Below are 12,662 nucleotides of genomic sequence, written 5' to 3'. Positions count from 1 at the left end.
AAGCCCTTGAAATTTCTGGATAAATAACCAAACCAGTTTCACTGAAGGGAAAATAATGCTGATAAATGAAGACAAGGTGACATTTGACTTTGTCTAAATGTAACATATTATTTTATTGCGAAATCTTCAGCGCAGAGAGAAAGTGAAAGAGGGAACTTCATATAAATTCGTTAAACATGTTTTCCTTGTATTAAAATTTTTCAAAAGGGGTTATAAATGAAGACCAATTGTTCGTCCCTGGCCATTTTGTTATATTATTATTACGTAACACCTCCAGAGAGAGAGAGTCCAAAGACTCATTGAGGGAGGGCACCTACTCTATAACTCTCTGTCTCCTCTAACCTTCATCATCTATACCCCAAAGCCATCTACCGCCGACCACCACCACTAGTATTTTCACAGACAATCACAACCATCCATGCCCATGGCGGGATTCGAACTCGTAGCTTTTTTTGGCTGGAGAGCGGTTACGCTAACCACTCGGGCAACCAGGAAGTTATAATTGCTACGAGGAAGTAATAAATTTGGATCAGACTTAAGTAAAAAAGAGTTTTATGGAATCTTATCTGATAGCCCATTATTCTGAATGTGCGGTTAGGCCCACTGTCCTCAACTAAGATGCCAGTTCTAACGTGTCCTTATAGCAAGCTATATATTTCCTTTCTGGGAAGACCTGGAAGGCCTGCACGGGGTACTGTCTTATTGAATAAGCACGGGAAAAAAAAGATCGAAATATAGTGAGGATAAGAAAAATACAAATCATTAAATTAAAATATAAATAAAAGGAATGGATATTAATTCCAATTATGATAACAAATACGAAAAGAATAACTTCTTGTAAGAAAGAAAATCTTTAAATGATTTAATGCTGTTTTAGGTCATGTGAAAAAGAAAGACTTAATAAAGAAAGAAAAATATTGTGCTACAACAAAAGAAAAATATTCAAATAAGTAGCTAAGAACACGAAAACGTTTTCTTTAGAATGTATATTGGAATATGATTGAATTCATTCGATGTCAAGAATACGAACATTACACCAATGTCGAAGAATACTATGTTCTCCGACATTTATTATCTGTTCATTCCTTTCATTTTCGCTTATTGATCGATCGCTAACATCACTTTGTCTCTCAGGACACAGAATTCCACTATCCATCTCACGTTCTTGACTTGATATATGCGGAATATATGGGAAGAGTAACGCTTCTAAACTTTCGAAAATAATAATTATAATAATAATAAGAAGAAGAATTCTTAAGTAAAGGTAGTCAACTAAAATAATTGAAGACGGTAAGTATAAGTATTTTAATGTAATAATTATGTATTTCTATAGTTTTCTTGATTTAAATAAGATGCTGTGCATTTAAACGCCTGTTGTTGGCTTAAGTCAAAGCACAGGCGCCTTCGTAATACACTCAATATTTTGCTCTTTGAATAAAAGATCTGGGTTAGGATCCATTCTGGCATGAAACGAACATATACGAGTGCCTTTTAACTAAAGATGAGTTCGCTGCCTCAACCGGAGGGAGGACAAGGCTTTTTGTCTTCCGATTTTAATCTCGCAAAATAGGAAAACAGCCGGGGAACACAAAACATTCAAATAACATAATTCACTTCCATAACAGCCGTAATTGTCCCATCTTAATTGCAGTTGAACCAAACCATTGGTATGGTTCAACTGCAATTAATTTGTATATTAATTGTAAACAAATATGTTTACAATTAATATGAAAAATAATTTGTTTGGAATTTAGAAGAAATTTAAAGTGATAAATCAAAAAGGAACGAAAATTAGAGGCTGAAATGATTTAGAAACGAAATATGGAAACTCTCAAACACGTCCTTGAACTTTAAGAAACCATAACACGAGCATAATTTCTGTTTGCGTATTACCAATTTACTCGACGAAATCCATAATTGGCAGCACGTCTAAGACGTTTAATGAATCGTCTCTATAACGACGGAAATTTGAACGACCAGCGTGTGTCAAGATCATTATGTAGCGGAAGCATTGTTTACTTTTATTATTAGGTAGACATCCATAGAAGAGGTAACGTGAAGATAACAACACCGCGTGTATATGGTGCAATGTCTGTTCAGCTCGCTTGAACAAGCACTAACAGTAAACGAAGGACTATACTATTGAATGTTTGCCATTGTCATCTGAAGAGTTGAAAGCTCCATTTTTGTAGCAAATAAAGCTTCATCTATCCGCCCCAAAAGGCTTTATTCATCAGCTAGATAAATTCCTCAGGCATGTGTCAATAAGACCTGAGAAGGCCTTTTGTGTCGGCTTTGGCTGAATGTCACATGTATTTAAAATTAAAAAAGAAAACAAACAGAGTGAAATCGATAATAGAATCTTCCTAAGCTCAACTTGGATAGACCTTCAAACAGAGTTCTTCATTATATTCACATCCTACTAACACTGTACAAAGATAGCGATAATTATTCCTGGCTTTATCAGTTTACCTTACTTAAATAATTAAATGATCGATTCACATTGTGAAACTTATTCCGATATAAACATGTTCTATCTTCTGAGTATATAAAAGTGGTCTTTTTTTCTTTCCAACATATATCCAATGACAGACAGTTACAAACTGCTGTGTACAATAATAAAATAGCAAACGATATTAGTTAATCGTACAGTAAAAACCAACAGAAGTTAACTTGTTTTGTCAGTTATATTTTAACTGTTTAAATATTTCGTGTTTTTTCATTACTTTATTCTTTAAGAATAAAGTAATGAAACTATGAAAACTGTTTCTAATGTCATAAACTCGAGTGATCTGAATTTTTGAGAGGTGTGGGGGAACAATCTACAGATATAAAATAAAATCCTGCTAACAAAATTAAGAATTATATTCAGGTCAATATTCGTTTTAAAAAACGTAAAAGTACTTTAAGAGAAAAAAAAAATCTCAAGGTTAAAGAGTCGTAGAGAAGGATACTTGTAACATTTTCCGTCAAAGGCGTTGTGGTAAAATATTTCCACATTTGGATTGTGTTTTTCATTTAGTTTTCACTAGTGATGTTAGAATAAAGTAACAATGTTTCAATGCCTTCTTGAGATGGCTTAGAGTGAAAATTGCGAAGAGATTTACTGCCCATTTGGAAAGGCTTCCAGCATCGATTTTTGTCTTCAGATTTTTATGAAATATTTATTGCATTTGCAAGGTTCCTTTTTATCTTGTTTTCAGCCTAGTAGATTTTATCTTCGTTGATTATAATATTCTCTGTTTTCGTTTGCTTTCAGAGTTTCATGCGAGCAGCTTTCTTTTTCTGTTGACGCCTCTGAAAACTAATTTCTTCTTCATCTAAATGCGTGCTTTTTTAAAACATTTATTTGCTTCAGCAATTATTTGGATGTTTCCGAATACACTGTACAACTCCCTCGTTTCAAATTATGTGAAATTGGATTGTTTAGCTCTTGATTAATGCAAAAAATATATTACAGGGCTTTTTACTGAAGTTTAGTTATTCGATGGTAGTCGAGTAGATACCAGAGTAGTAGAGGAACACGTAACATTTTCTACACGAAAGTCTGAGATTAAAAAACAGCTTTTCTATTCGGTCTTGGAGTGCGTCAGTATCCATTTATTACTTTTCATATCTTTACCAAAGGTATAAAAATATACAGATTTGCACCTCCCCATTAGTTGAATCATCTTTCGAATTCTATTCCATTTTCCATGAACAGATTAGCTCCAAGAGATTAATAATTTGGCTTCATATAAAATTCCTGGAAATGATAAGGTATTGAATCTATCTTCATAGTATCTCACATTTATCTAGATGCCGCGTGTGTTTTTTGGCTGGTTTGTCCTATTGTAGGGAACTGCTTTGAGTTCCGGGAAAGAGAAACTGTCATCTCGTTAATAGAGAAATTAATTTTCGGTTGAAAACACCTTTATAAAGGTCCTAGAGGCCGAGATGGGATTTGAACCCAGGCCTTTCCAATAAAAGAATGACACATCGCTATCAGTAGACTGCATTACAGTGCTGATTCATTTTAACCTTATTGACTGAAGTATCTTATTAAAAAATCGATTGTTGTTGATATTTTACAAAAGGATCAGAATACTGCTTTCGGGGTATTTTAACGTTTTATTAATAGTTTTATTTATTAACGTATTACTAATCTTATTACACTTTTACGGTATAATATTTTGTCTTTCTTTTGTCTTAATTAATTTTTGTCTACTTCTTGTTGCTTCTATGTCTTATAGATATTTTCATTCTTATATAAACGATTGTCTTTTACATTGTCTAATTTCTTGTATTTGCAATCAATATTCCATGATCTTTCCTTATCTCCTTAAGAATCTTTGTTATAATCTTTATTCATGTCCTATTACTCGGAATTGTATTTCCATCTCTGTTATATTCCTCGAATCTTCTTTTTTTATTTCTAATCCGTTGATATCATCGTTCTCCTGCTATAGATTCCAAATGATTATCATTCTTTTCCTTATAGGGTGGTTTCCCGGATGGAGACAGCATAACGGTTATAGTTCTCAACCTAGCGATGATGGCCTATCTGATCAGGACTGTGTGGAACTCCGCGATGTATATCGCTACCCGAGTAAAGGTGAAGGTCAAACAGATGAACTTTATTGGAATGATCGTGACTGCAACACCGCTAATCCTTTCATTTGCCAAAAAGTGATCCATTCTGATGGTAAGATTTGGTGCATAAGAAAAATGTCTTTTTTCACTTCATTTCAGATCCTACGATCTTTTATTTTTTTTAATAAAATAAAAAAAAATATAAAAATAAAATAATAATCTAAATATAAGGTAGTTCTCCTGATCCGGTATTATATCATTAATTAAATCTTCATTCGTTCTCTTGGAAAGAAATAGAAACACAAAGTGTGGTTGGATTTTATATTTTCTTGGGTTTTTTCTTTCTCGCTATCAAACCAGATATCTGAAGCTTTGCTTTTTAGAGCTGTATCGTAGATATGTCTTCGTACGATTCTAATTGTTTTCTACATCCAATCTCTGTTCATAGCATACTTAAGATAATGATAATAATAATAATAATAATAATAATAATAATAATAATAATAATAATAATAATAATAATAATAATAATGGAACTGAGGAATACATGTGAGTATCTTGTATTGGGTGTATTGGAGCCAATCATTTTTGAAAATGTTCTCTGAGAAATCATGTATGCAACCTCCCCTGTGATTTTCGTTTCTCTGCATATCAGTAAAGTTCTACAGGGAAGCTTCAAATTCAGATTTTCATAGTATATTTGCTAATGGAAAAATTGTACAAGCAAATTTGACATTTGACAATCAAAGTTTTACAAGCAAAACTTTAATTGTCAAAAATTTATATACTTATTACTTCTATTATTTTTATATATTTTTATTTTTATATAATTTTTTATATTTTTTTGTATGTTTGTACATTTCTACTTGGACCGGAAAAGTTGCTCTAGAGACCAAACATGGCACTTTTTGAAGCCATTCCAAACCTTTATTAAACTAGGTGGTATTTCACAGCAGGTGCTGAAATTCATCTACCAGGTAAAGGTAATTACATATATCCATGGCCCCTTCGGGATGCGATAGTGGATATGCTAACCACCAGACCGACCACGCCAGCTATGTCTGTGTGCGTGTGTGTGTGTGTGTGCAGCAAATTTCACAGTCACAGAGAGACTTTTTCGATAATTTCTCGAATTTCAACGCTTCATCCACTTTACCCATAATTGTTTTTTTATCATTATTAGGAACTTCTTTATTCATGTTTTAGTTCAGTAATAAATCAAATACCAAATACAACAGGATACTGATTCTGAAAAAATCCTGTGATAGACCAAGTCAATAAATCCTACTCCTTTTTCAAAAAGTCTCCGAAATGTAAAAATCTGTAGCATGCAGCTTCACTCGAATAAAAGTTTGCAGCTACAATGGCATCTACAACCTTAAAATATGTAAGTGCCTTCCCTTCTCTGCAATGCAATACTCAACTTGTTGACAGAGAGTGGACTAGACGAAGCATTCTTGAATGCTATAGAACATGTTTGGAATTCTATTGCATGTCGCTCATCCTAGACATGTAGGCCATGGGGATGATTGACAATCCAAATTTGATTTTAAAATAAATATTCTTGACGGCTATAAGATCCATTGGGATTGTAGCGATTTCATTTTGCATGCATACTAGATTGCATCTATTGACGTCTAAGTGCAAAGTGAAAGCTCATTCGTTGCACCGTATAGCCCTGGATAAATGATGCGCAGAATCCTTCTGCAAAATGTATACGAGTGAAGTGAAATTAGCTCGACCACAAAGGAACCAACGGAACGAAGAGACACGATTCTTTTAGAGCAAACAAGTGCACCAAGCAGCGTCATTTGTATAAATCCCTTCACATCGATCGGTTCCCTAGGAGACGGAGGCGTAAGCACTGAGGATGTTTAGGTTAATCCTCTTTGTTCTCAATTAGGGGATGTGAACGTGAACTGTCAGCTTCATTCAAATAAGTATCCCAGAAATTTTACTTTAGTTGTGTTGTAACAAAAAGGATGATGAATTGTCGTGTAGACAATAGCAACTGTGTGAATGAGATTGTTTTTCAGATGCCAACGGCACTATGCAAACCGATGCACAATGTTTCTTATAAAACTAAAAAAAAAATCGCTTGCTGAGCACTAGTTTTAGAAAAAAGTAGAATACGTCAATTACATATATGCAGGGGGAAAAACGAAGCAAACAACGAAATGTTTTTATTAGTTTCAGCTCACGGACCGAGGTCAGCAAAGTTTTACAAGGTTGTCATGGCAACGATAATGGAAGCGACAACATCATCACATGATCTTGACAGGGAGTGGTGGCGTGGTTTCTTTGGCACTAGCCTCACGCTGATAGGCGCATTTATTCCCAATCCTGCGCAACGTACTGCTCGTAAAAACTCCAGCCAACAAATGTACATCTGCGATATTCTGAATTTCCTAAGAACCTCTGGCAAATCTATGTCAGATTATTAGCGTGAGTAGAGCTAAGGATTAGATAATCTTGTAATACTATTTCAAAGAACGAACATGAAACCTTTTCTGAAATTCATCTACCGCATAAAAGCATTCATGAGCGTCCATGCCACAAGGAATTCGAATTTATCACCTTTACTTTGAAAACCACAGATAATATCCAAGCTGCCGATCATCTAGGATAAATATATAATTGATGGAGAACTGATGGATATATTCATCATGTTTATTTCACCATGTGTCTTTGTCTCTTTCTATGTGTAATAATTGCTTGTTGTTCACTAAGATAAATTGAAATGTCACACGCCAACGTCTCTATAGCAACGATAGGTTCTACTTTGCTTGCGCACAGTAATCAGCATGTTTAAGCTATCGTTTGTAAGATATCATTCATAAATGTTCGTTTTTTCTTGTTTCAGAATAGCTACTGGAAGATGGATAACTGCATGTAAATTAACTAATTACGATGCTCGTGATGGTGAATGATATTGTTTACGAGTTCGCATTTAAAGCTCTAACCTTTCAATACGAGGATAGTCGCCTGTCACTTTTTAGCTCTAAGTGAATAAATTTATGACAGATTATGATTGATTTTGATCTCCCTCAAGAGATTCGCGCCTATGTATCCATCTTCGCTGATACATGACGATAAAATAGCATCTAGCACACACACACACACACACACACACACACACACACACACACACACACACACACACACACACACACACACACACACACACACACACACACACACACACACACACACACACACTCTTATACGTATAATTTTCGATTATCTTGCCACCACAAATTATTACATTGAAACTAAAATTGAGTAGTTAACTCGAAGAATTATGGAAACTAAGCACACATACACACACCGCGCTGGACAGCAAGAAGTTTATACTTACAGGATCAAAATTCTTGGATTTTATGTATTTTAGGATACGGAATTTTAAAAAAATGGAACGGCTCAGATCTCTTTCGTAAACTAATTTTTGAAAAAAATATAATTTCATTAACATTCTCTCTGTAATGATCGGTTTGGGGTTTTTTGCGATCGTGCGTGTTAGTAGAGAGCATAGCAGCCTGAAGTTGATTATCGATCGGAGTAAACCGCACACACCTTTTAGCGACACGTGGAGAGTATTTAATATGCAATTAAGTTAACATTATGAAACAATGGAAGCGAAGGAATTTCCTGTAAGAAGATGTATAAGTAATGCGTTTGCCGGAGCTTGAAAATCATAAGAGCATCAGTGGGATTATTTCCGAGGAAACCATGGAGAATTTTTTAAAGCATGGATTGTCAATTTGATAAATAATTAATTCGAAAATTATCCATTAGTCATTTACAATTAACCGCAAACATGTCTACTGTCCCTCTTTCTATCAAGAGCCTTAGTAACTTAGTCGGTATAGATAAAGGTTTCGTAGGAGGGGGAGGGTTTTTTTTCCCTGAAACTCGGGTTGTTGTTCTTCTCACAATCAGGTATATCGGCAAGCGGAACATGCAATTTACAGACAAAAGTACATTACAATTAGTAGTAATCTATTGGCTTCATAAGATGGCTCATAATGTCAATGTGACATATCCCGGCCATTGTATCATCATACGCTGAACTTTTTCAATGTGTGTGTGTGTGTGTGTGTGTGTGTGTGTGTGTGTGTGTGTGTGTGTGTGTGTGTGTGTGTGTGTGTGTGTGTGTGTGTGTGTGTGTGTGTGTGTGTGTGTGTGTTTAAATATACCTTTTAAATACAATAACGGCAACTGACCTTAATAAGATATTATTCTTACTTAATGCTCAAGAACAAGCACCCAATCTTCATAGAAAAAGAAAAAGAAATAGTTACAGGTATTGTCTGAAGGTTGCTCACCAGAGCATTATAAATGTTCTGGTAATCCTCAACCTCTCAGAAAACACTATAAATTATCGTTGATCAAAAGCCCGCCCATACAAACGACTTTCGTAAGCATCTAAGAAAAGCATTTCGCCTAATAGAAATATAGCAACAAATGTAGCTTATCAATGGTTATTTGCTATCGACCATTAGATGGCATATTTTTTCGATACCTTTCTTTCTACGATATTCTCTAACTTATTGTCTTGTTCTCGTGAAAAGCCTTACTACGATTTCTTCGCAGAACCAACAAGTATAAATGCATTGCGTGAATAACGCATTCGCCCCCCCCCCTACATACACACGCACAGTGGCCCAGTAAACGGTCTCCATGGCGATAACTCATTGGTACGTAGTGTGCCCTGTTAGATAAATGAACCCGTGAGAAAGTGAACGATATTCCTTTAGCCATGGGCGTTTGATAGCATGAATAGCAAGCCAGCTGTCGGAAAAGTATGCGTTCTACATCGCCTTCACCTCATAACCGTACTCTATTTCGAGAAGATCTAATATCGACCCCAGTAGGGCGGGGCCTATCACGGACAACTAAAACTTGACAGATTAGTTGGGACATTAATATAGCGGGACACAATGCACGTGCCTTACGGCTCAGATGGTTTTCCGGTGATGTATAGCACATAACTAATGACCGCAAGCAAAAACTGATGAAAAAATACCAACTTCAATTCTCTCGTTGCACATATCAAGCAAGATATTTGTAGGCAGTGAAAGAGCCATGAATAGTATCTGGATATTTTCATTGATAGCAATTTGACGCACATAACCTTCCTTCTTATCATAATTCTCCCATTTCGAAGCATAAATGTGCCCTAAGTGTGTTTCCCTCATATACATCGTGTGGACACAGAATCGGGCGTGAACATTATAAATAGGATGGCTGGGCAAACTTTTATTATCTAGTGTTACTGAAAGAAAGAAGTTGAGGCATAGATCAAGGAAACATAGACGAAACAAAACCTATATACATTTTTAGAGGACATCAGCGCAAAAATACAAAACTATTTCAAGAAAAATGACAACAGACTGTTGTTTAAATGGTTTATTGCTTATATCAAGAAAGAATTCACATTTAAGTTTTATGCTTTAGGTTCTTTTACGTTGTATTGATCTAAGAGGCGTAATATGATAGAGGTCTATAAACTTCTGAATAGGTGTTATAGGATATCGCCCGAAGAAATTTTTCGTTATATGGAAGGTGGGGAGAGAACATGGGGGCATCCATGGAAGTTAAGTTTGCTCTCAGTCAAGAAAGGGATAACATCTAAGATTTTCTCTCTGAGAGCAGTGAGTGAGTGAGTGGAATAGTTTGCCTTTAGAGTGAGTACATCTCAGTTTGAATGAGTATAAGGGAAGGTATGACAGCTCGTTTAGGTAATATATAACCTCTTTCGATGTGTCTTGACTCCTTGGAGGTCTCAGATAATAATAATAATAATAATAATAATAATAATAATAGGCTGTCTTTCAAGTGTGTAATTAATATAAAAAAGAGCTCTGTTAAACATGATGAAAGGCATACCGCAGGTCAATAGCAGTGTCGCTTACATTACTCTGCGCTGGGCTGCCCGAAGATTGATTTACGTTCGAGTCTAGTCTCACCCTAGTGCAACTTTTTTAGACATTTTTTCAACCGGTTCGTTCCCGAGTTAACCGCGATTTCTAGCTCGGTCAAGCAGTTTTTTTCTCAAAAAAGTCGGATTTTTCGTCCCGTAACTCAAGAATATCGACCCTAAAACCAACACTATTTCAGACAATAATATACCCTGCTAGCATTAGGGACCGCAAAATGGCAGCACTTGTTTGCCAGTCTCGTCATCGGTTGTCGCTTATAATTAGCAATAGGCTTCAGCCAACAACGTCTGATTGGCTACCGGTGAAGATTGAACTGCGAACTCAGTCTCTTAACGTTAAATAGGGCTAAAACGGCATCGCCTACTCCCTATAAGGGAAATAAAAGGTGTCAGCTAATTAAAAAAAAAAAAAAACACGATGACTAAAATATATGGAGTACGAAAAAATTAATTCATAATTAATACGTCTTGACTAACAAAGTCTAATGGAACATTTCAAGTGAGACTTGTAAAGTATAAGTCACACATTCATACAAAAAAGTTAATCTAACTAATTTTCGCCATTATAACTAACATTTTCTAGAATTCGAAAACAGTGTTTGACAACTGGCGACTAGCAACATCCACGTGCCACCGATTTTCTACCGAATATCTACTGATTTGTGTTAATATCAGAGTAGGTAATTTTTCATGAAAAACATATTGTGAATAAAAGTGCTGTATGATGGATAATACGAAATATGAAAAAAGGACAGAATTATTGCTATTGCGTAAACGAAAAAGAAAAAAAAGAAAGAAAAATTTTATCAGTCTAATTATATTTTACACAGTTGGCTTCTGAAGTAGCAGAATGATTTACAGATTTCTGCGAGACAACGATTAAATAATAGCTCTATGCTTTCTTACTTGCATTTCTTCTCTACATTAAGCAATTTTCAGCAGCGAGACTCCATTAGCGAGAAAAGCCTATCAAAAATGTCAACGTGCTGTGATGTCTACAAATAAGAAGTCACTCTTTGTTTTCAGATTTTTTTTTTCATTATCATTACAATCGTTGAAAACGCGACGTTTGAATCAGCAGAATAAATTGTCCTTGTTCTACAAGGCTGCAGAGTACATTAGCCACATTTGAGTGCAGCGATAGTGTTTCAGGATGTTTCGAATTTCTTCGTGAAATCTGAATCCAACTTGTTAAATCCGAAAAAAAGTTTGCAACGACTGTTCATGCCGAATAATAGAAAATGATTAAAGCACTGGTTCCTATTACAAAATCGGATTGTGGAGGGATCTAAAAGTAAGGAATAGTCATGGTTCACTTGAAATTATCCCATGATCTATTGGCTATTCGAATGGTGAATTTAAATTTACGTTCCCTCTCCCTCTCTCCATACTTATTATGTCAAAGCACTTGTCAATATGAGTGTGTCGTGATTACAAAAATGGTCTTTTACTTTCATTTCACAGGCTTTCGTAATGATAAAATGCCCCCTGCATGAGTTAATCGCCATAGCAGCAGCTTTATTTTTACCCAACTAATGTAATGAGATGTCATATTGACCACATGCATCTACTGCGGAGTCGATAAAAGCTTCTGCGGTAATCTGATTCCCCCCAAAGGACAAATATTACGAAGAACTAAAGTATAATCCGACCTTCAGTGTTGATTGTGAATCTCTTGGAAACAATTACGATAGAGTACATTCACTTGCAAAATTTTGAAGAATGTTTCAATTCTTGTAACCCCGATAGTTCATTAATCATCTACCTCCACGAGACAGCACAGCTCCCTTCGCATAGCAATTATAATGATTAGGTCTATCTTCATGGAGATTAGTATTCCGTCGATAAATTAATGCACTTAAATTTCATTTTATCAAAATCCTGTCTGATTACAGTAAATCCTTACCAGGTAACTGGTACAGGCATGGGCAATCGCTGCAAACGTCATAAAAGTTTCCTTGGCTGTCAAAAAACATTGAATAACCCTGAATGTATATCCAAGTACGCTATTTCGGTTTATAATTGATAAAGAATTAGCCATGCTATGCATATCGTTATTGCTATTTATTCCGATTTCTCTCTCAACGTGAATCAGATTTGTTTTGAAGTGAAATTTGACCAATAATACTTATTAGTCCACTGGAACAAA

At 35.3% G+C, this 12,662-nt stretch overlaps 1 protein-coding gene across 1 annotated transcript in view; it reads left to right on the top strand.

Annotated features, from left to right (window-relative positions):
* LOC150100608 (uncharacterized) overlaps positions 1-12,662 on the top strand; it is a 98,466-nt gene that overhangs the window by 35,834 nt on the left and 49,970 nt on the right. The window contains exon 5 of the mRNA XM_090401840.1: positions 4,481-4,684. Within this exon, the coding sequence (XP_090257966.1) occupies positions 4,481-4,684 (204 nt within the window). The remainder of the gene's footprint in view (positions 1-4,480; positions 4,685-12,662) is intronic.

This window comes from Typopeltis vanoorti, chromosome 12 (genome assembly GCF_054136105.1).
Source record: "Typopeltis vanoorti isolate ZY-2024b chromosome 12, IOZ_Tvanoo_1.0, whole genome shotgun sequence".
Taxonomy (NCBI): Eukaryota; Metazoa; Arthropoda; class Arachnida; order Uropygi; family Thelyphonidae; genus Typopeltis; species Typopeltis vanoorti.
This window is presented reverse-complemented; position numbering and strand designations above follow the sequence as displayed.